Genomic DNA, 23,087 nt, shown 5'->3' on the forward strand with positions numbered 1-23,087 from the left:
GGTGGGAAAAAGGTTTTTACAATATAAATCTGTAAACCTCTTATGTTCGAACATGTGGGTGTATAAACAAATTTTTAAAAAAAATATACAGTGAAGGGAACAGAAAAGTTCTGCAACAAATGGAACAGGATGTAGTGTCAAGTAAGGTTTTTTTCTAAGGCAAAGAGATTCTAGATCAACAACATAACGTCTAATGAAAGGGAAACTATCTATGTAAATTTCAATAAAATACTAAATCAGGACTTCCCTGGTGGCCCAGTGGTTAAGAATCCTCCTTCCGAAGCAGAGGACGCGGGTTGGTTCCCTGGTCAGGGAACTAAGAACCTACATGCCGCAGGGCAACTAAGCCCACGTGCCGCAACTACTGAGCTTGCGTGCTCTAGAGCCCGTACACCACAACTAGAGAGCCCACACTCTGCAACCAGAGAAGAGCCCAGGTGCTGCAATGAAAAGATCCCATATTCCACAACGAAGATCCTGTGTGCCACAACAAAGACCTGACACAGCCAAAGAAAGAAAGAAAGAAAGAATTTTAAAAATAAATAAAATACTAAATCTATTATTTTACAGTATTGAAATCTTGGTTAAATGAAACTCATCAATCCAGACTCCTACTCAAACTGTAGGATAAAGCGATAAAATAAAGCCATGGTCCAGAATTTTAAAATATGTTAATTAAAACCATGCTTAGGGCTTCCCTGGTGGCACAGTGGTTGAGAATCCGCCTGCCGGTGCAGGGGACACGGGTTCGTGCCCCGGTCTGGGAGGATCCCACATACTGCGGAGCGGCTGGGCCCGTGAGCCATGGCCACTGAGCCTGCGTATCCAGAGCCTGTGCTCCGCAACGGGAGAGGCCACAGCGGTGAGAGGCCCGCGTACCGCAAAAAAAATAAAAATAAAAAAAATTTAAAAAACAACAACCATGTTTAGTTAATGTTCAGCCCAATATCCTACACACATCCTGTGGGACCATTAAATTATCCTGCTAAATTAGGAATAAGATTCACAATTATCAATTTTAAAAATCAGTTACGTTCGCTATATTCTTTTGAACAAGACAAAAGTTTGGACTAGCCTATCTCTACCTTTAATGGGCAAACAACAATCCATTTCCCAAGTAGCCTGGTCAAAGTTTACTAATTGTAAAATACTTGGCACAATAAAACATGTTTTTAATACAAAGGCAGCACAAGAGACACTGAAAGACAAATGTTCTTACTTAATGAGGCTATAGCACACAGCTCGTAGGGGTTCATGGTCTTTCTTCCTTATATTATTGTTAACCATACTATCTAGTTCATCCCGAGCAAACCGAAGTTGAACTTCCGTTATGCTGTAACTTGCTGATTCCCGAGCACAGTCCTCAATGTTATGAGCTTCATCTAAAATGACAACCTGTTCTTTCAGATTGATATCCATCTATAAGATAAAAGAGTTTTCCTGTAAAACATTCAGCAAAATAGATTTAACAGCAATAGGCAAGATATTTCATTTAAAAATTCACACTATAGGCCAATATCACAACTCCAACTATATAAGCAACTGATTCTCAGTCTTAAAATTTTAAAGCACTTAGGCCAACCAAATATCAGCTCAGCATTAGTTTTCCATTTTTCACTCTCAAAATACTTGTAAAGCCTATTCATTTTAAACTTATAGAAATAGAAAGCTAATGAAAGTTGTACAGTCAGATCTAAAGTGAGGAATAACAACTTAATAACAACTTTTAACAACAACTTAATAACAACTTTTTGTCTTATGCTGTAACAACTGGATATCTCTAAGGACCAGGCAGATAAACACAAATGCTGTATCCAAATTCACTTATTCAATGTTCACAGAGCATAATTTGCATAGCATGCATATTCTCCCAACGTAAGTTCTTCAAAACACAGATTCTTTAGATAAATGTTTTAAAATAATTCTTTCTATTCATAAAGAGATCGCTATATAAGGGTCTCAAATGGGGGTAATTTTTTGTACCCCAGGGGATATTTGGCAATGTCTGGAGACATTTTTGATTGTGACAACTGTGAGGGTACCACTGGCACCTAGTGGATAAAACCAGAGATGCTAATAAACATCCTACAATGCACAGACAGCCCACCACAACAAGGAATTATCCAGCCCAAAATGTCATTACCGTCAAGGTTGAAAAACCCTGTTATGATTCCACTTCAGTACTAGGTCCTTAAAAGTACTTATTACTTTGGAAATTAAAATGACAATGTCTAAAATTCAGTTTTTAATACCCCTTAGAATATGTTTTCAATACTCTAATAGGTTTATACATTTCCATAAATTAAACATAAAGCAAAAAATAAAGTAAAAGACATTAAAACATCTAAAAGCTTTACATTCATCACTTATATCTCAATAGGACACAGTTCTTTTAATTTTTACATATCTACTCACACTTTCCCTTATTTGTGCATCTAGAAGATAGTTGTAGGGACAAAATATTATGTCAGCATCCTTCATTAGTTCTCGTGCTGTGTAATATGGACATGCCTTTAGTTTCTTCCCCAAGCTGACAAATTCTTCTATATCCCAGGCCTTGCACATCCCTTGGAGAGTCTGTAATATGTGTTGATCACTAATTTTATGAACACCATGATAAAAATAGCAGAATTTTCCCTAAAAAAAAAAATGCATAGCTGAAATATGAACCAATACTAGAACAGAAGAAATAAAACAAGTTCACCTCAGAATTTTAGAAACATCATTAAAGCCACAAAGTAAAGATTTAACAGAGGAGACAGAGTACATACACCACATCTATAATACAACCATTTTAAAGAACTGTATTAGTTAACTCAGATAGAGCTCCAGATCAGTATAACTGGAAATATCCCAAATTAACTTGAGAAACATATTTTTAGAAGTATGTTTGTTGTGACTTTGTTCTGATTAAAATGGTATTAGACAAAAATATTTCTGGAAGGATCTGGAAGGATACACAAGAGCAATGGTATCACTAGTTGCTTTCAAAGATGAGAGCCAAGTGACTTGGGGACAGGACTGAAAGACGTTTTTCTTTATAGACACTTTTGTACCTTTTCAATTTGAGCCATGAGACAGTATTACTTAATCAAATATAAATAAGTAAAAACAAAGGAAGAATGGAAAGTGGGAAGGAGGGCAGGAGAAATGTCCTAGGGGAAAAAAGAGTACTCACTACAAAAAGTTGGAAAATACTAGAGTACCAAAAAGCCTGAAAGTACCTAAAATCCCATTATACAAAGAATGTACTATCAAGATTTTGATGTATTTCATTTCACATTTCTTCTATACATATGTACCTGTGGATATATCTCTACAAATGCGACCCAATTTTAAAATAATGAGAACAAAACATTTTCCTCAGGCACTGAGTATTATTAACAATCTAGCCACTAAATGTTTTTCTTACAAAACTGGGTTCTCCTTTTTCCTCTTAGCCTGTTTTATTAAAAATCCTATCAGAAATATTTTTTCATATCACCAAGTTTTTTTTTCATTGTTGCCTATATATGTACACTGGATTAATGTGCCATAGTTGATGAACCAGTTTATTACTGGACATTTAGACTGTTCTCAATTTTTGCTTTATAAATAATGCTGCAATAAGAATTTTTATGCTCATTTCTAAATATTTTCTTAGTATACAGTTTTAGAAATGGCATTATGGGATCAGAGAGTAAAAAACTTTTTAAGTTTCTTGAAAACCATATCACCAAATTATTCTCCAGAAAATGTATATCATTTTACATTATCCTTTTTCCACACCTTTATCAACATTAATATTATCTTTTCTTATCTTTGCTTATTTTAAAGGTAAAAATAGAAGACCGTTGTTTTGATTTGTATTTTACACACTTTCTAGCAAGGTTTAACATTACATTGTATGAACATTCTAAAAAGTTTCAACAGTAATTTGCATAACCTTCTTTCATGTACTATTTACTAATGTCCTTTGCCATTCTATTATTAGAAGTAAAAAAATTTTATTAACATACACCAATCAAAAATTAAGATGTTTGATAAAATCCAGTCCTAGCAAAGGTGTGGCATATCCTATTAAAAGATGTATAAAATTAGAAGTATAAAGTTCTACTTCTATTAGAAGTGCACTGGAAATTTGTCAGTAACTACTAAATAAAATTTCACCATTTAATTATATATATACTGCACTGTTTAATAGCCCCCCAAACTGGAAATAAACCAAATGTCTACCCACAGGGGATATGTTAAATAAATTGTGGCAAAAATTCATACAAAAGATATAGCCCTTAAAAAATAAGTTAGATTTGTCTATGTGCTGATGGGTTTAAGCTTTAAAAATAATCTATACACATACATTATAGAAAATACATATTTTAAATGTTTTAGAAGAATACACATAAAACCTTACAGTAGTTCCCTTAAGGGGATGGAAAGAACTAGAAAGAGAGATCTTTTCATTTAATGCCTTTCTGTAATTTTCAGTCTCTAACCATGTATATGTTACTTTTCTTTTTCAATTGTCATTTGGGACTAAGTGGTGAAATAATAAGCCATTTTAATTCATTAATTTTATATATCAAAAAAAATTAAATGTGATTTTGAAATCCAATATTTATCTTTCCCAGTTTGCTGTCCTTAACCAGTGGGGGGATATGTACGTGTGTGTGTGTGTGTGTGTGTGTGTGTGTGTGTATGTGTGTGTATTTTTATCTATGAACTATACAAAAGGCAAATCTATGTTTTTAAAACATTCATACATCATTACATACACAAAAATATCTAGACATTGCTAGAAATGGAGTAAATCATAAACAACGTCATAACCTATAAAAGAATGTCAGCAAATCCAAGGACAAAGCGTGATCAGCTGAGGACTGCTAATTCTCCTAAAGCCATGCTGCTTATTGGTCCTCCAAGGTATTAAAAATAAAAATTAGGAAGAAAGGGCTCACCTAACCTTCTTTATTTGCTTCATTTTTACATTATTTTCACTTACTTTGTCTAATCTCTACTACTCTTTTTTACCCTTCATGCCATGTCAACTTCCCCACACGATGATGCCATCTTTCGTTTTTGTTTCTAGTGTAGTAAAAACAGCAATGGTTAGCAGTTAGAAGACTTGCTTCCTTTCTTACTAATGAGTTGTCTGACACTGGGCAAACTTCAGGGCCTGTTTTTCTCATGTGACTAGGCATCAAAAGAGTAGTTGAATTAGAAGCCTTTTAAGATTCCTCTGACCCACTGACTGCCATTTCTAAGGTTCCTTCTAGCTCTAAAATTCTATGATTCTGAGGTCAAGAGACAGTTGAAGATGTGCCAAGTATCTTTCATACTAAGCTTGATACAGATTGAGCTTAATAATATGACATTCACCATTTCTTCATTCCAAGTGTCTTCCATACTATTCTGAAAGCTTTTATTTGTACAAAATGACCACTAAGGTGCCTTCAGAGTCTATAGTTATGGACTGTTAAATCTCATCTTAACAAAAAATAGATATTCTTCTATACCCATAAAAACTCTTTAGAGTTATTTCTAGGGCTAGTTAAGATTATTTTTTCTTAGTTGAAACAAAATTTAACTTTTAGCAGATAAGTGCATTGCTTTTCCAGTATAGGAGCATAAAAGAAACAGTGAACAAAAACACGTGTGCCTTTGGATCAAGCCAAAAACTCAGAAAGTTTACACTTTAAGGGCACTTAGAATGACACTGCTGTGGAGGCTGATAGCAAAACCAGAAAAGCTCATCCATTTTAGCAGTGTAATATAACCCTGAGGGGAGTCTGTCAATTGAAGCGTTATCACACTTTAAACTCTTTTTCACTCAAACTGTCAGGTATCTATTTATCATTTCTCTTTGGTAATTCAGCCATCGTAAACATAGACACCTTTAGTGACTTTGTAATTGGCCCTCATTACAATACCAAATTACCCTGAGGGCTTGGGAACAAGAAAAAGAATGTGCATGTACGCCTATGAGCTAGGCATTCTGAGGCAGAATTAGGTCAAAACAACTACAAGCAGGTATCTTCAATTACTTATAATACTAATATACAAAAATAAAAGAATTGTTTACTTGAAAACAGAACCTAAAGGCCAATGAAAAAGTATTGGATTTTTATTTTTACATAATTCAAACTTTGGAGGATAAAGACCAATCAAAAAACATAACCACCACTGCAGGATTCTAGAGGATTACATAAAATAAGATATTTGCTTTCAGTATACAATCTTAAACTTTATAATTGTTTTTACTAATGGGATAACAAATACATAATAAATTACATAATAATTTTCTCAATAACAAGTAGTAAAAGATAATGACAACGCCAGCAAGTCTTCTTACATAGACTATTATAGCCAGAAAACAAATTTCAAGCATTTGAGGAATTTAGTAGATCAGTTAGCCACTTACGGAAAGAAGTCTACTTAAATATAAAATTTATGGGGTTTTATCATGAAGAGCCTTTTCTCTATTTTATTATTTTTTTAGCATTTGGCTTTTTAGTATTTTTATCTCTCTTTGAAGAGAACTTTTAAAATATACAGAGTGAAGAGATTTCACAGTTCCTCAGTTAATTAAAAACAACTTATATGAAAACAAGTATGATCACAGAATTTCAACAACGGTTTTGATTCAATTTCTGTATTCTCTTCCTGGTTCTGAACAAGTCACTTAAGTTTTTCCATTGAGGGCCCTTAGTAATTATACTTCATATTATCAGGTTTGAATATCTGTTGAAGTTTCTTTTGAATAACCCCAAATAAGGCTTGAATAAATTTCCATCTAATAAAAGAAAGCATTGACAAAGAAAAGCATAAAACAAAATAATCTATGCGCATTACATGGTAGAAGGTGATATATCAATTAAATGAAACTCTAGAGGCTATAGCTCTTAGCCTTTTGTGTAGAACCACTTACGTTTGACAAAATACAGAAAGACAGAACAACTTTCAAAATATATTAAAATATCATTGGTCATTTCATATACTATCAACTTACGCTTCACCAATAATTTCTGGGTATAATTCCAGACCTGTAACTTCAATTTTAGAGTAAACTAATTATCAAACTGGTACACAGACTGCCAAACTATACTGCCAAAATATTATTAAAAAATGATGTCTTTAGTAAGAAAGATTTATCTACCTAGACAAAATTCGTATTCTTCTAGATATCCCTGGAAAATTTCAAAACCATCAACATATCTTCAGTTAATAATTTAACATAATTTTTAGAAAGAAGTTTGTACAATCAGAATTATGAGACAGTATAGTCATTACATTTCTCAATTTAAAAACATTTTAAAATTTGCTCAAAGAGAGAGCCTGTGTAAACTACCTTATTTTGAAGTTTTTAAATATGTTAAATACATTAATTAGATCTAGTTAGACTAAATCACTTAAATGTTTTCAATCTCCTCATATGACATCCATGTTTGACTATTTTGGGTAGAGAGATTTAAAAGAAGAAAGTATGAAGACAGGTGACTAAAATGAAAATTAACTTTCAAGGAAATAAATAAATATTCCCAAGCTTTAGGACAAAAACCCATAATTTAAAACTTGAATAAAGATTTTCTTACAGTAAAATTATTTTTTAAAAATATCAACACTAGCAATCAATTTGATTTTCATAAGTTATTTGATTATTGCTGTAAATGTACATATAAAATATAAAATGAACACATTAAAAAGTAATTTTAATCTTTTCAGCCCAATTTTTCCACTAAAATACATTAACTTACTCACATTTTTTCCATCTAGCAATTCCATGCACTTTTCATTTCTGTTGAAGTTACCTACTACTTCAGGATTGACACAAGTGTGATCCCTGCTGGAAAGAATAGTCATTGGGACCCCTGAGTATGCTGTCCTCCGGAGCTCTCTAGTAATCTGAGCAATCTGCTTGTGTGTGCGTGTCCCAAAATATATTTTGGGTATCTTGGATTTCCCCCCATGGTCCTTCTTAGTGGTATTTGAAGAATCTTGACTGTTTCCTTGTTTAGTAGAACAACAGCACCTAGAACAGTTACCAGGGGGCTGTAACAAAGGAAAGAAAAGATAACTAATGTTTGGACTACCATAAAATTGTTATCAAACCTCTCATGGAATCAAAACTATAAGCAGTGAATCACAACTGTCAAATAAAGAGAAATTCATGATGTTACATCATCTAAAATTTGCCATTAAAGAAAAAACTACAAATTCAATTTCAAATTGGTTCTCCTTCATAAATAAATGATAAACCATTTTTATCATTATAAATGATGTTTCCATATTTGCATTGTTTTCTAACATACTACTCCAACTCTCAAATTCCAAATGTTTTAAGTATATTTTAATTATCCTCTTTCATAAATTATAAAAATAAGATAAAACAGGGCAATTTTCATTTTTGCTTAGGCTTCAAGTGAACTTGTGATATTACAATTTAGAGTTGATAGTGCTATTTTTCTTCACAGCACAGTCCATTCAAATATCCTATAATATACCAACATATTAGAAAGCATTTTAAATATAGCTTACAGAAGAACAGAAATATCAAGCTGAATCTAAAGCATCAGTCAAAAGCAAGAAGAGAAAACTATTATCTAGCAAAAGTATGAAAATGAATGTAAATTATTAATATTTAATAATGAAGGCAGGTTGCTTGTGTGGAACAAGTATATCTGAAATTCAATTACCTGTCATGGAATGTAAATCCATCAGTAAAATTACCAGTCAGGATAGCTTTTCCTGGACAATTTTACTCAATTCATTTTCATAATTAAAGTAGTTATATAAAGGCACCATATGGAACAGCAGGAGTATAGTCTAGTATTTAGCTGGTTTTTCTCTCCTGTTTCCAAACTCTCAAAAATAAAAAAATTTAAAAAGCTTAATGCTATATATTAGAACCCAGGGATTCTTAATAACTACTCCCTTCTCAACCTCAGTTACTATAAAATGAGACAGAATGCAGCCTCATTTAAGAGAAAGACTATGAAATGGTTAGTTTATAGGAATAGTCACTGATAGGGAAAAAAACTAAATAGCACAGTAGCTTAAGAGAATTTGTACTAGAGTTTTAGTTTAGTAGAACAAACACACCATTTAACTGCAGATTTTTTTAAAATTATAATCAGTAAGATTAGCCTTCATAAACAAATGCTAAGTCATAGCATGTTACACCACAATACTGGGGATCAAGCTGTCTTTTAGCCTCAACTCAGTGGAAAAGCAAGTTCAAATTACTCCCAGTCTCGCTCAACCTTGTCCGCCATTAAATATTACAATACATGATAGAATGGATGTAAATGTGACCCTTCTGGAGCTGTCACTCACTGGGATAAAAGGTTCACTGATGTGCCAAATAAACAGTCAGTCAAAGCAGATAAAGTTACAGCCATGCTGGAATTGTTACATTCCCCTCTCAGGTTGCCAGTAACAGCAGATTTCATTACAGAGTGCTGCCACATTAAATAGCCAGTTCCAAATATCCTGCCTTCTATATTGAATAATTACTTATTCACTGAAAGGATAAAAAGAAGAGTTATGAATGGGGCTCTTGTCAACAGTGAGGCAGGAAACAGCTGACATGTGGTTTATGTTACATACGTTGCAATATCTAACAATTTATGGTCACACAGAAAATGGCATGCAAACTATATCATGATATTTCTGACTGAATTCCTTTCTAGCCTTTGCAATGATCACACTAATTAATTAACTCAGTAAAAGAATTAAGGTTATTCTTGGTAGCAGAATTAGTTGACTTTTCCATACCTTTAATCTTTCATTAAATTATATTATATCTCTTCCCTATGATACAGTTAAATTCACTCTGAATATTAGAATGCTAGGGCTCAATGCATTGTTATATTCCACATGGATATATTATATACAAGCATAAAAGTAACTCAGTAATGTGGCCTTTTTTCAAGGCTTGGAAAACCTACTTTTTGATATAACACTTTTCAACATGAATTCCACTTAAAGCTTTATCACCCACTCCTTTTATTTTAATTCCATTATTTTTCTAAACAAAAAATTCAAATGCTACAGAAAAATACAAAATAAGTCAACCACCACCACAAATAACTTGCAGACCCTTCTACATATAATTATATCTTCCATATTTTTTCAAATAGAAAGGGATGCTATTATATAGACTTATAACTTGCTGCCTTGTATTCAAATGTTTTAATTTTTTAAAGGGATCTGCTTATCTTAAAATATTATGCTAGTAGCTGTACTAACAAAAGTAAAAGATCAAGAACTAGTTTCAGAAAACTCTTCCTACTAGAGCAGCTTTATTTAGGTAACTTAAATTTGTTTTTCACTCCATAACTGAGAAAATTTTAAACCACGGCTAATTTTATACTAAAAATGTTTTTTGTTTGTTAAGTCTTAAAATGCTCTGTAATTATACCATCTATGAACTCAAGGGTGACTCCTCAGAGAAGATGGTTTTTCAGTGGGTGGTTGCACAAATAGAGTAGAAGACAGAAATTAAGAAAGGTGATTCTTATTTATTTGCAATATTAAAAGGGGAATTATTTCTTCAGAAGTGATCCTCTATTGGAGTTTCTATTTAAAGGATTTGGTATAATCATATTTGAAGATGGAAAAAAATGAATGTAGCAATAGAACAGAGGCTTAAAAAAGGCAATTATTTAGTAACAAAAGAGAATTATTTGTACCAAATTCAGCAAGTTTCAATTCTGTAAGAAAACTAGAGAAAGAATCCTGAAACAGCAATGATAGGAAGTCATAATATCCTCCACTCCAATAATAGGCTAATATTTTCTGGCCTCTCTCTGAAACGCTTTCACCTAGGGGTTTTGAAACAATAGATAAACAAAATTAAATATTTTTCACTAAGCATTTCTCCTGCTAAGAAATGATCAAGTTTATCTTTCATAGGGATGTCTTCCTTTTGTTTTTGCTCTTTAAATTTACAGAGACTGTATTAGGAAACTGGAGAATAAATTAAAAAATATTGTCTCTCATCTCATATATATGAAAGTCAAGAAGATAAAACACATGGGCTCCCAAAACCTGTAATCTCTAAGAACTGTAAATAGCTACACTGTATGGTAGAACCAAACTCTTTAAGAGATGGCTTCTTTTCCCATAGCTGGAAACTGTCTAGAGTTCTTTTACTTCAACAAAAGGCAAGAAAACTTAACCCAAATAACAGCAAAAAAATCTATTATTATTCAAAGAGAAACACAAGAGATACATGTGGGTGTGACAGCTCTATTATTAGTTCCACATGCAGAAGTCAATTGTTTAAAAACACATTTCAAATTTACAGTAGCCAAAACTGTTCTTAGGAGGTCAGCAACCAAGGGTTTTACAAAATTTTGTATCTAATAATTTCTATTTATTCCCTCTCTTGTCATACTACATAGAGACATATATTGAAATTTTTTGAAAGGATAAAGAAAGAATATAACATTTGATCTTGAAAGGCCAACTGCTGATTCCTTGCCACTATTCCTTTCACAAGGCTACAATCAGAAGTTTAAGTAGATTAAGATAAGTACATCAACCTCTAAAGTTTCATAGCTCTCTCCAGCCTTTCCCCACAACAACAACAAAAATTACTATGCCTAAATACTTGGAAAAATAAAAATTAGCATGGTGACTATGCCTTAAAAAGGAAAATAATAAAGGAGTAGTTAGAAACTATTGCATTGTCAGAGATGTTATTTTGTAAATTCATAAATCAGGGGTGTATCTAAAAGCAGTTTATGAACTGAATTCTAAAAGCAAGCATAAAAGGACATACTTAATACGAAAGATAAGTAATAAAGAAGTGGAGAGGAAAAGAGACCAAAAAGAAGCTTACAGGTATGAAATAAAGGGAAAATTAGGTCCAAGAAATAGTAACATATGTGCATGCATTGTCTTTCAACCACACTCCAAATTCTTTGAGGACAGAAACTGTCTTACATTACTTAATCTACTCATTCACTGAGCATGGTGTTTTGCATATAACTATAACTTAATTTTTTGAAAAATACAGGACAATTTGTTATTTTTCAAGAACAAAAAGAAAAGTCATCTTGTTATACTAATATCTGGGCCACTTTAGTTGTGGGTGACAAAACACATATCCTGATATATTCATTATTAATAGCTGTCATTTATTAAGGCTGTCCCTGTGCTAAGCACTCTACATGTACTCTCTCATTCATTCATTCATTCATTCAAGAAACATTAGAATTCCTGATATATCAAGCCAAGTAGAAGACAATGACAAGGGTCACTTCACCCCACTGACAAAGAGGGCTTTACTTTTTAATTGTTCTACAAGGTGTGTTTATCAATACCAATTTCACTCACGAGGTAAAGAACTGTTTAAAGTTGGTACTCTAAGTGCATTATTTCCTGAATGCAACTACAAGATATTCTTAAGGATAAGCTATACAATTTACTTCATAAAAACTATTTTAACTTACTATTAGTTGACATTTAAGTCAAATATTTTCTAACAGGATGGATATTATATTCCAAAAGGGAAAAAAACAAAAATTCTCAATTAAGAGACTCTTTAGAGCAAGTATCAACAAACTTTTCTGTAAAGGGCCAGAAAGTAAATATTCTAGGTTTTGTGGGCCATAAACTCTCTGTCCCTATACAAGAAAATATCTTCATGATCTCAACATAGGAAAGGATTTCTTAAACAATACACCAAATGCACAAATGACTGAAAACACAATCTCGAGAAGACATGTGCACTGTATATAATCAACTGAGGATCATTATTCACAATATATAAAGAATTCCAGCAAATCAGTTTTTAAAAAACAAACCCAAAAGAAGAAAAAGAGCCCAAGAACAAGAAAATCACAGGAGAGAAAAGCGGAAAAGTCAATAAACATCTGAAAAGATGTGCAACCTAATGCTCAACCTCATTACTAATTAGGAAAATGCAAATTAAAACCATAATTAGATTCCATTTCAGATCCACCAGACTGGGTAGAGAGGATATACAGCAACTCTCTCTTACACTGCTGATCCAAGTATAAAGTGGCACATCCACTTTGGAGAACAAACTGGTGATCTAGTGAAATCAAGGATACATAGACCCTTTGATCCAGCATGACCCTGCTAGGCATACATGCCAGAGAAACTCTTGCAAATTAAGACAGATACAATAGGGATATTCTTTGCAGTACTGTTTTAATAGTGAGGAAAATAAGCCAAGTGTGTCAGCAAAACAATGGATAAACTGTGGAGTTCTGTCAATCTATGGAATATGGTATATAATAAAAAAATATGAACCAGAGAGTCCCATGTATTGACATAAATATTTTTAAAAATTGTTGAGCAGGCAGAGTATGACTTAAATAACATTTTATTCTCCCCATAAACTTCCAAACAAATTGATGACAGGAATAAAACTATGAAAACTTTATGAAAACAATTAGGAATCCCCACTATGGTAGATAACCCTTGGAGCTAAGGACTGTAGTAGACAATATACCTGAAAAATGCTAAAAAGTGCTTCAAAAGGAACCTAAAACAGCAAATACACTTGTTCCTCCTCAGCAGCTTAATACCTAGCAGAATAACTTTCATCTTAATCCGTCCTGACCAAAATTTTCAACTAATTTATTAGGAAATAGGTTCTTAATTTACATCCATGGACTGTTACAGAGGAGAGTTTGAGATCACCCAGAAACTACAAACACAATTTTGTATGCATTTTTTAGAAAGTCAGTCCATAACTTTCATCATGTGCTCAAAGAAGATTGTGACTTATTTGGATGAGGGCTTTATTCCAGAATTTATGACTGATTTTACAATGGAAATAAAATAGAAATAGCATTTTCTTAACAACCAACTTGGTTAGTCACATTAATTCTGTAAAGGAATAAACAAGTTCATAGTCCAAAGAAGATAATTTATAAAGGTTCCTCTACTGCTTGTAAATTAATTTCTTGTAATGTTTGTTAATTACATAATGTTACCATAATTCTAAAACACTTAGTTCACTAATGTATATTTCTAACTCCATTTTACAGATGATAAAGTAAAATCTAGAGTTCTTCAAGTTGCTACAAAATTCATGATAATTTGTGAGAAGTTAGAAGTCATAACCTTAAATCTTAAAGCTTTAACAGGATCATTTTAACCTACCATTTAACTTGGCAAAAAAGCAAAATACTGCCCTTTTTTATTTCAAAACATCATGCACCTAAAGAGCTAGTGGTAAAAAAGTCAATGAATACTGAACTATACTTTGAGGCATATGAAGGAGGGTTTACTGTTAATCTTTATCAACCATTTGCTGTTGTCCAAGCCATCTAAACAGGTACTGAATGCCTGTTGTGCAAAATCTCACATAAGCACACACTCTAGTAAGATAGCAAAAGTGACATAACTATACCTTTTCCACTATTCTTTTTTAAAAATTCAAACAGTAGTACTCTACTGCCAGTTTCATGATTAAACTGCACAAGGCAGCTGTTTATCTACTCACAGCAACCAGCAGGTGAACCTGATTCAATATTTATCACAGGCTTTCACAGATCACTGCTAACCAAGCAAACGTTTTAATTAAGCTGGAACTTGCTTCAAAGAGCTCATTCAAGATGTCAATCGGCAGGTAAGGGATCAGATACAGTGTCAGGTGAGAGTGTGTAATACAAATCCACAACTTTCTTCATCCCATTGCTGTAAATTAGCCTGCTCTAAAGTTCAGACTCTGATTGTAACAGACTGCCAGTCTCCTGGAATGTGTAACTGAAGTCACTCAAATTCTATTGTGAAGGTTGTAAGCAATATGTTAAACTGCAATGGGCTAGCACATTAAGACAGATCCTTTTCGCGGTTGTTTTTTGATACCGTAAGTGTTTGTTACCCTACTCTCCACTTACTGTTTACTTTCTTGCCTAGTGTAAATGGGAATTCCTTAACACAGTTGCCTCAGATTCTGAAAAGTTTATAATCAAGAAAAACCCAAAGTGGTATTTTTAATTTTTAATCTAAATTTATACTAGAACAATTATATTCTGTAAGACTTCTCAGTTTAAGAACAAACACATCATAAAGATGACCAACCTGTATAAAGCAAAAATTCTCCTAGTATAGTAGAACTTATAAAGATGTGACTATAGCAATGAGTCTCAAAGTATAGTGATTAGTCACACTGACCAACTTCATGAGAAATACCTGGGGTATTTACAACAACAACAACAACAAAAAGGAAAAAAGAAGAATCAAAGAAAGGAAATGGGAGAAAAAGGGAAAGTTCTTCCTTCGAGAAGAATGCTAGCTAAAAATTATAAATAGAATGACAAAATTTTAAGAATCACCATTTTATAACTCCCATGTAATAAGTGATTCCTGTAAGGTACATAAATGGATGCTAAAATCACTGGGTGAAAAGCTGTTGGGAAACAAGATATTCACATAGTCTCCAAATATCACCCCACAGATTACTTATTAATTACAAAAGAAAAATGTGCCTTTATACTGGAGACCTGGTAGTCACCACTCCAACCAAGTGGTCAATTTTAACATTAGCAGTAGTGAGACAAACTGGCATCAAGTGCCTCTTGATGTGATATAATAAGAAATATATTTCTGTACTCTTCTTGAACAAAACTACATGATTATGAAATCCAAACAATCAAGCCATGAATCATAAAGAACCCAGGAATAGAGAACCTGTGGTAAAAAGACATATATGTATATTATTTAGTTGGTGAAAATTAATCCAGCTGCACTCTTGTGATATTTGCACTTGTATATTATACTTCAAAAATCCTATCCCTTGGGATTGCCTGACATTTTTATTTTCTCCTTTATTGTATAGTATTTTGGTGTTTTTCATACTTTCTTCAACGACCCTTTTAAAATGAGAAAACAAAGCCATCCTGTGACATCATCTTCTACATACTGACCAAAATGCTATAAATAAAACTTATACAAAAGAGACATTTTTGCGTCTTTCACCACCATTAAAAATTAGTAGACAAGTTGGGACTTCCCTGGTGGACCAGTGGGTAAGACTCCACACTCCCAATGCAGACCAGTGGGTAAGACTCCACACTCCCAATGCAGCAGGCCCGGGTTTGATCCCTGATCAAGGAACTAGATCCTGTATGCATGTCACAACTAAGAATCCACATGCCACAACTAAAGATCCCACATGCCACAATGAAGATCCCATGTGCTGCAACGAAGATCCTCCCTGCCACAACTAAGATCTGGCCCAGCCTAAATAAATATATTTAAAAAAATTTTTTTGAATTAGTAGACAAGTTATTATCAATATACAAGCCTCTAAAGCAGCACTACCCAAAAGAACTTTCTGCGATGGTGGAATGTTCTTTATCTGCACTATTGAATCTACTTGTCACTAGCCACATGTGGCTACTGAGAACTTGAAATGTGATTAGTGCAACTGAGGAACTGAATTTTAATTAAATTAAATAGTCACATGTGGCTAGCAGCTACCATAGCAGAAGTGTAGATTTTAAATATTACCACAGGACTAAAGAGAAAATTTTGACTTAGACCAACGTTCAGTCTGGTGCCAAACTTCCAATGGAATTAAAATCCGCATAGTAAGAATTTTATTCATAGATGCTATCCTAAATAGAGTAACCCTTCAGTTTGCTCTATTCAACTCTCTTAAAGTCTCCTGTTTCAAATAGCTATATTACTTGATGAAGACAATGCTAAAATTAACAATTAATTAATTATTACTGTGGGTTCTAAACTTAATCTGGAAAATAAACTAGTGAGAATAACCAAAAAATTTTAGAAAAAAGATGGTAAAAAATAGTATATATTCTCATATATGTAAGACTTTAGTATATATGATAAAGATGTTATACTAGGCACCTCTTTAGACACGTGTTCAACTCTTTATTCTGAAAACAGTTCATCAATTACAGCCCCTGCTGAAAAGGTAGACCCAGTATCTACATTAATAACATATGACCAAGCCCAAACACACTCCCAAATATAGCAAGACCAGTAAGATTCACTTTCCTAGGAATCTGTATTTGGGTCATTTAGACTGAGTTGATTAAACTACAGGGAACAGACCAGAACATTTTATAGACTTTAAGTCTTTCATTTTGAGATGTGATGGTAAGGTCATATGACAGAGAATAAGTATCCAGAAAAAAACAATCTACAAAAAACGAGAGAACTCTGCACACAGAGGCAGAAAAGACACACTTGAGGTCCCAAAGAGAAGACAGAAGCTGCCTAAAAACCTTTGAGTTCCAATAAGGGCAGCTGTATATCTTGCTTGATCTTTCTGGAGTAGGCTTCTAATTCTTCAAAAGCAAATCACTCCTGATTAAGTCAGGGGTTGAAATATCAAAGAAATAACAAAAGAGAATTTCCCTAAATTGAAAACGTCTCTGAATCTTCAATATAATAATTAAACCCACTAAGTAACTAGCATCATAAATAAAAAAAGACTCTCACTTAAACATCCAGTCATAGAGATTAGAAATTATAGAACAGCCATTCAAAAGAATGCAATGTAGTCATTAAAAATGATGTAGAAAAATATCAAATGACATCAAAACACAGTACTGATCTATTATTACAAGGAGAGATAATTGGACATTATTTGCTTCCTGAGTAATGTTAACAGCAAGCATACAGGACTTGTGTTATTCTGAAAAACAAAAAAGCAAAAAACAAGGACAAAATCAAACCTGAATCTAATTCAATCTGTAGACCTAACTACCATTACTAGAAATATGGGGATAGAGGACTATCTTAAATGACATCAGGTGGACAAATTCAAACAAATCCTGAATATGAGGAATCCCACAGAACAAATAACACAGTTTTTTCAACAAATAAATGGCACCTCTCTTAAAAGAAATGTCATGCACATACCTTGTTTGGATTCTGATATTTAAAAAGCCAACTCTAAAATGACATATATTAAGCATCAAAGAAAATTGTAACCAGGATGGATATTAGACTAAGAATTACTGGGTTTTTCCAGCTATAATAATATTACTTTTTAAATGCCATTGCTATGTTTTTAAAAGTGTTTATCTGTTTTAAATATATAAATTGTCTTATGGGTAAATAGATATATGATGTCTGATAGTTGCTTTAAAATATTCTAGTCCCTCACCCTTTCCTCCCCTGATTCCCCCAAAAAAGAAAAGAAAAAAATGGCAGGGAGTAAATAAAACAAACAGGGGAGGTAAAATATATTGATAATTGTTAAAGCTGACTGATGGGCACAAGAAGTTTCATTATTCTGCCTTCTCTCTGCTTTGTGTATGAAATCTCCTTAAAAAAAGATTCTAAAAATAAAGAGCATTTACAAATACATTTTTATAAAACAAATACAACATTGATCCTAAACCAGATCTAGATAAACTTTCTCTCAGTTTATCTAGATTTGGTATAATATCACTAATGAATATTACCTGGCAAGCCAAGACGGAAGAGTAGAAAGACCCCGAGCTCACCTCCTCTCATAAGCACACCAAAATCACAACTAACTGCAGAACAACCATTGATGAAAATGACTGAAACTAATGAATTATTAAAACAATGAATTCTAAATGTAATAGCAAATAGGACTCTTCTACACATACACAAAACACACACACAAAACCAAAAAGCCGAGAACAAAAGAATTCAGTATTAGGACATTTATCAATACACTTTAACATATTAAAAAATAAAATGTGAAAATAAATCTTATTCATCTTTACAGTTTAATATTAATCCTTGATGAAAATGCTGAACAAAATAGGAATAAAATGACTATCAAGAAAAAATATATGATTAATATATAATTAAATCAATAATATAATTTATATGTCATTTAACATATAATGTATATATAAAAATATATAACTTATATGTTTTATTCTTATAACATATACATATGTAAAAGGTTTCAAAAGCCCGTGTCATGCTTACTTACAGAAACTAGAAGCACTCTCATTAAGGTCTTAAATGAGACAAGGATGACCGTACTTCCCGGGTGCCTAGGACTATCGGAGTTTATATCTCTTCTTTCAGCATATATGATCATTCAACCTGTTACTATTATTATACTTAACACTTTTTTCCTGAGATATTATAAAAATTGCAAAGAAGGTAAATGATCATTATTTACAGAAGATATGATTGTATACTTGGAAAACCTGAGAAAATGTATTGAAACTATTACAAATAGAAGAATTCATTAATGTGGCTCAGGAAAAAACAACAACAGTAAATGTGGTTTGGGGGAAACAAAGAGAAATTAATATTCTTTATGTATAAAACTACAACCAACTAGAAAATGTAATAGAAAAAAATCTCAATTACACAGAAATAAAAGGTAAGTTACTAAGAATCAACTTAAAAATCAACTTAAAAATACATTTAAGAAGTTAGTAAGAGGATGCTTAATTAATTAGATATGGGATATCCTTTCACAATCTACATGTATATCAAATCATCATGATGTATACTTTTAATATCTTACAATTTTGTCAATCATACCTCAATAAAGCTGAAAAAAATTAATAAGAAAACTTTAAACATGACTGAAGGAAATAAAGAAAAAATCAGATAGAAACAAAGCACGGTCTTAAGAAGATGACTTACTATAATAAAGAAGTCAGTTCTCTTCCGAATAATCTATAAAATATATCAAGGATATTTTGTTAACTATATAGGTGAACTCTAAAGTACATATGTAAAAATAAACAAGCAAGAATAGCCAAAAGACATCTTAAATAAAAGGGTAATAAAGAGGAACTAGACACATAAAATATTAATGAACTACAATAATCAAAACAGTATAGATCAATGAAAAAGAAAATAGAAAAGTCCAGAAACAGAACTAGATACATTAAGGAATTTGGAATGTAAACATTATAAACAAAGTCAAAAGACCAAGAACAAATCAGTTATTTAAAAAAAAAATGCTGTTCTGGAATTCCTAACACAAATAAAGGCCTAATTTAATATTGAAGAAACCTGTAAAACAGTAAAAAAGAAAAGAAAAAAAGACCAACAACCTAATTGACAAAGGAGATAACCAGATATTTGAAAAGATACTCAACCTCCCTCATAACAAGAAAGAGAAGTATATATTAAAAGTATGAGATGCATTTTTTAACCAATAAGGTAGAAAAATGATCAAGGATTTTGATAACACACTTATTTGCAAGAGAGTAGAGATACATATATTTGTTTGAGATGAGTATGTGCATGTACCATGTATAATTTGTATATTATATGTATATCCTTGCTTTTACAATTCTGACAGGATTCACAAGAAGCCAATAACAACAGCTGCATCTGGGGCAGGAAACAGAATGGCTGAGAAACTGAGTGTGGGGGACTTTTTAATATAAACCCTTTTGTTCTTCTTGTTTTTTATACCATAGACATTATCACTTTTCACAGATAGATAAGTAAAATGTAAGTTTTAAAAATTAAAATACCAAATTGCCTTCCTCTGGTATTATAGGCATACTAACTCCCTATAATGTTGATAACCATGTATACAGAAGCAGGATATACTGACATCACAATTTCATTCTCAAAAGAGAATGAAGACTCACTGAACATTACTAGTAGTAGCAACAACAGCAACAACAATCTCACACTAGTTATAACTGCACAAGGTAAAATTTTCTCATTGACTGAAAATTGACAGAAGAAACAATTATGTGACAAAACTGTGACTAGCAAAACTTCACCTAGAAATATTAAATATGTTAGAACAGTGTGGTACTAGCACAAATATAGACAAAAATAATCGAATCAAATAGAAAAGTCAGAAAGAAACTCTCATACATATAGTCAAATTAACTCTCAACCAGGGTGATAAGACCATTCAGTGGGAAAAGGACAATTTTTTCAACAAATAATGCTGGCAAAAATGGATATTCACATACAAAACCATGAAGTTAGATGCTAACCTTATACTATATACAAAAACTAACTAAAAATGGATCAAAAACTTAAAAATAAGAGCTGAAACTATAAAACTTTAACAAAAGTATAGGCAACAAGAGCAAAAATAGGTAAACTGGACTTCATGAAAATTAAAAACCTTTGTGCATCAAAGACACCACCAAACAGAATGGAAGGCAATCCACTGAATGGGAGAAAATCTCTGTAAAATCTAAAAAGGGGTTAATGTCCAGAATATACAAAGAACTCCAACTCAACAACAACAACAAAAAACAAATAACCCTATTCAAAAAAATAGGAAAAGGCCTTGAATAGACATTTCTCCAAAGAAGATATACAAATGGACAACAAGCACATGAAAAAATGTTCAACATCCCTAATCATTAGGAAATGCAAGTCAAAACCACAAAGACATACCATTTCACATCCATTAGGATGGTTATTATTTTAAAAGAAAAGGAAACAAAATAGAAAATTACAAGTGTTTGGCAAGGATGTGAAGAAACTGGAACCTTCCTGCGAATTCCCTGGTGGTCCAGTGGTTAGGGCTCCGTGCTTCCACTGTGGGGAGCATAGGTTCAATCCCTAGTTGGGAAACTAAGATCTCGCACACTGCAAGGCATAGCCAAAAAAAAAAAAGAAAAAGAAACTGGAAACTTCCTACATTGCTGGTGGGAATATAAAATAGTATAGTCACTGTGGAAAACTGGATGGAAATTCCTCAAAAAATTAAACAGAATTACCATGTGATCCAGCAATCACACTTCTGGGTATATACCCATAAGGAGTGAAAGCAACGACTTGAACACACAGATACTTGTACACCAACGTTCACACAGCAGCATTATTCACAGTAGCCAAAAGAGGAAAACAACCCAAACGCCCACTGAAGTATGACTGGATAAACAAAATGTAGTATACAGGCATTCAATGGAATATTATTTAATCATAAAATGGAAGGAAATTCTGACACATGCTACAACATGGATGAACACTGAAGACATGCTAAGTGAAATAACTCAGACACAAAAGGACAAACATTGTATGATTCCACTTATATGAGGTTCCTAGAGTAGTCAAATTCACAGAGATAGAAAGGAGAATGGTAGCTACCAGCGGCTGAGGCAAGGGGGAATAGGAGTTACTGTTTAATAGTTACAGAGTTTCATAGATCAATGGAACAAGATAGAAAACCCAGAGATAAACCCACGCACCTATGGTCAACTAATCTATGACAAACGAGGCAAGGATATACAATGGAGATAAGACAGTCTCTTCAATAAGTGGTGCTGGGAAAATTGGACAGCTACATGTAAAAGAATGAAATTAGAACACTCCCTAACACCATACACAAAAATAAACTCAAAATGGATTCAAGACCTAAATGTAAGACTGGACACTATAAAACTCTTAGAGGAAAACATAGGAAGAACACTCTTTGACATAAATCACAGCAACATCTTTTTTGACCCACCTCCTAGAGTAATGGAATAAAAACCAAAAATAAACAGATGGAACCTAATGAAACTTCAAAGCTTTTGCATAGCAAAGGAAACCATAAACAAGACGAAAAGACAACCCTCAGAATGGGAGAAAATATTTGCAAACAAATCAATGGACAAAGGATTAATCTCCGAAATATATAAACAGTTCATGCAGCTCAATATTAAAGAAACAAACAACCCAATCCCAAAATGGGCAGAAGACCTAAATAGACATTTCTCCAAAGAAGACATACAGATGGCCAAGAAGCACATGAAAAGCTGCTCAACATCACTATAAGAGAAATACAAATCAAAACTACAATGCGGTATCACCTCACACCAGTTAGAATGGGCATCACCAGAAAATCTACAAACAACAAATGAGAGGAGAGGGTGTGGAGAAAAGGGAACCCTCTTGCACTGTTGGTGGGAATGTAAACTGATACAGCCACTATGGAGAACACTGTGGAGGTTCCTTAAAAAACTAAAAATAGAATTACCATACGATCCAGCAGTCCCACTATTGGGCATATACCCAGAGAAAACCATAATTCAAAAAGGCACATGCAGGCCAATGTTCACTGCAGCACTATTTACAATAGCCAGGTCATGGAAGCAACTTAAATGCCCATTGACAGATGAATGGATAAAGAAGATGTGGTACATATATACAATGGAATATTACTCAGCCATAAAAAGGAA

The 23,087-nt window shown here is 32.8% G+C and overlaps 1 protein-coding gene across 1 annotated transcript in view; it reads right to left on the reverse strand.

Annotated features, from left to right (window-relative positions):
* Positions 1-23,087, reverse strand: part of BRIP1 (BRCA1 interacting helicase 1) — a 178,746-nt gene that overhangs the window by 110,706 nt on the left and 44,953 nt on the right. Inside the window, 3 exon segments of the mRNA XM_067022117.1 lie at positions 1,220-1,419; positions 2,416-2,637; positions 7,738-8,028. Coding sequence (XP_066878218.1) covers positions 1,220-1,419; positions 2,416-2,637; positions 7,738-8,028 — 713 coding nt within the window.

This window comes from Kogia breviceps, chromosome 19 (genome assembly GCF_026419965.1).
Source record: "Kogia breviceps isolate mKogBre1 chromosome 19, mKogBre1 haplotype 1, whole genome shotgun sequence".
Taxonomy (NCBI): domain Eukaryota; kingdom Metazoa; phylum Chordata; class Mammalia; order Artiodactyla; family Physeteridae; genus Kogia; species Kogia breviceps.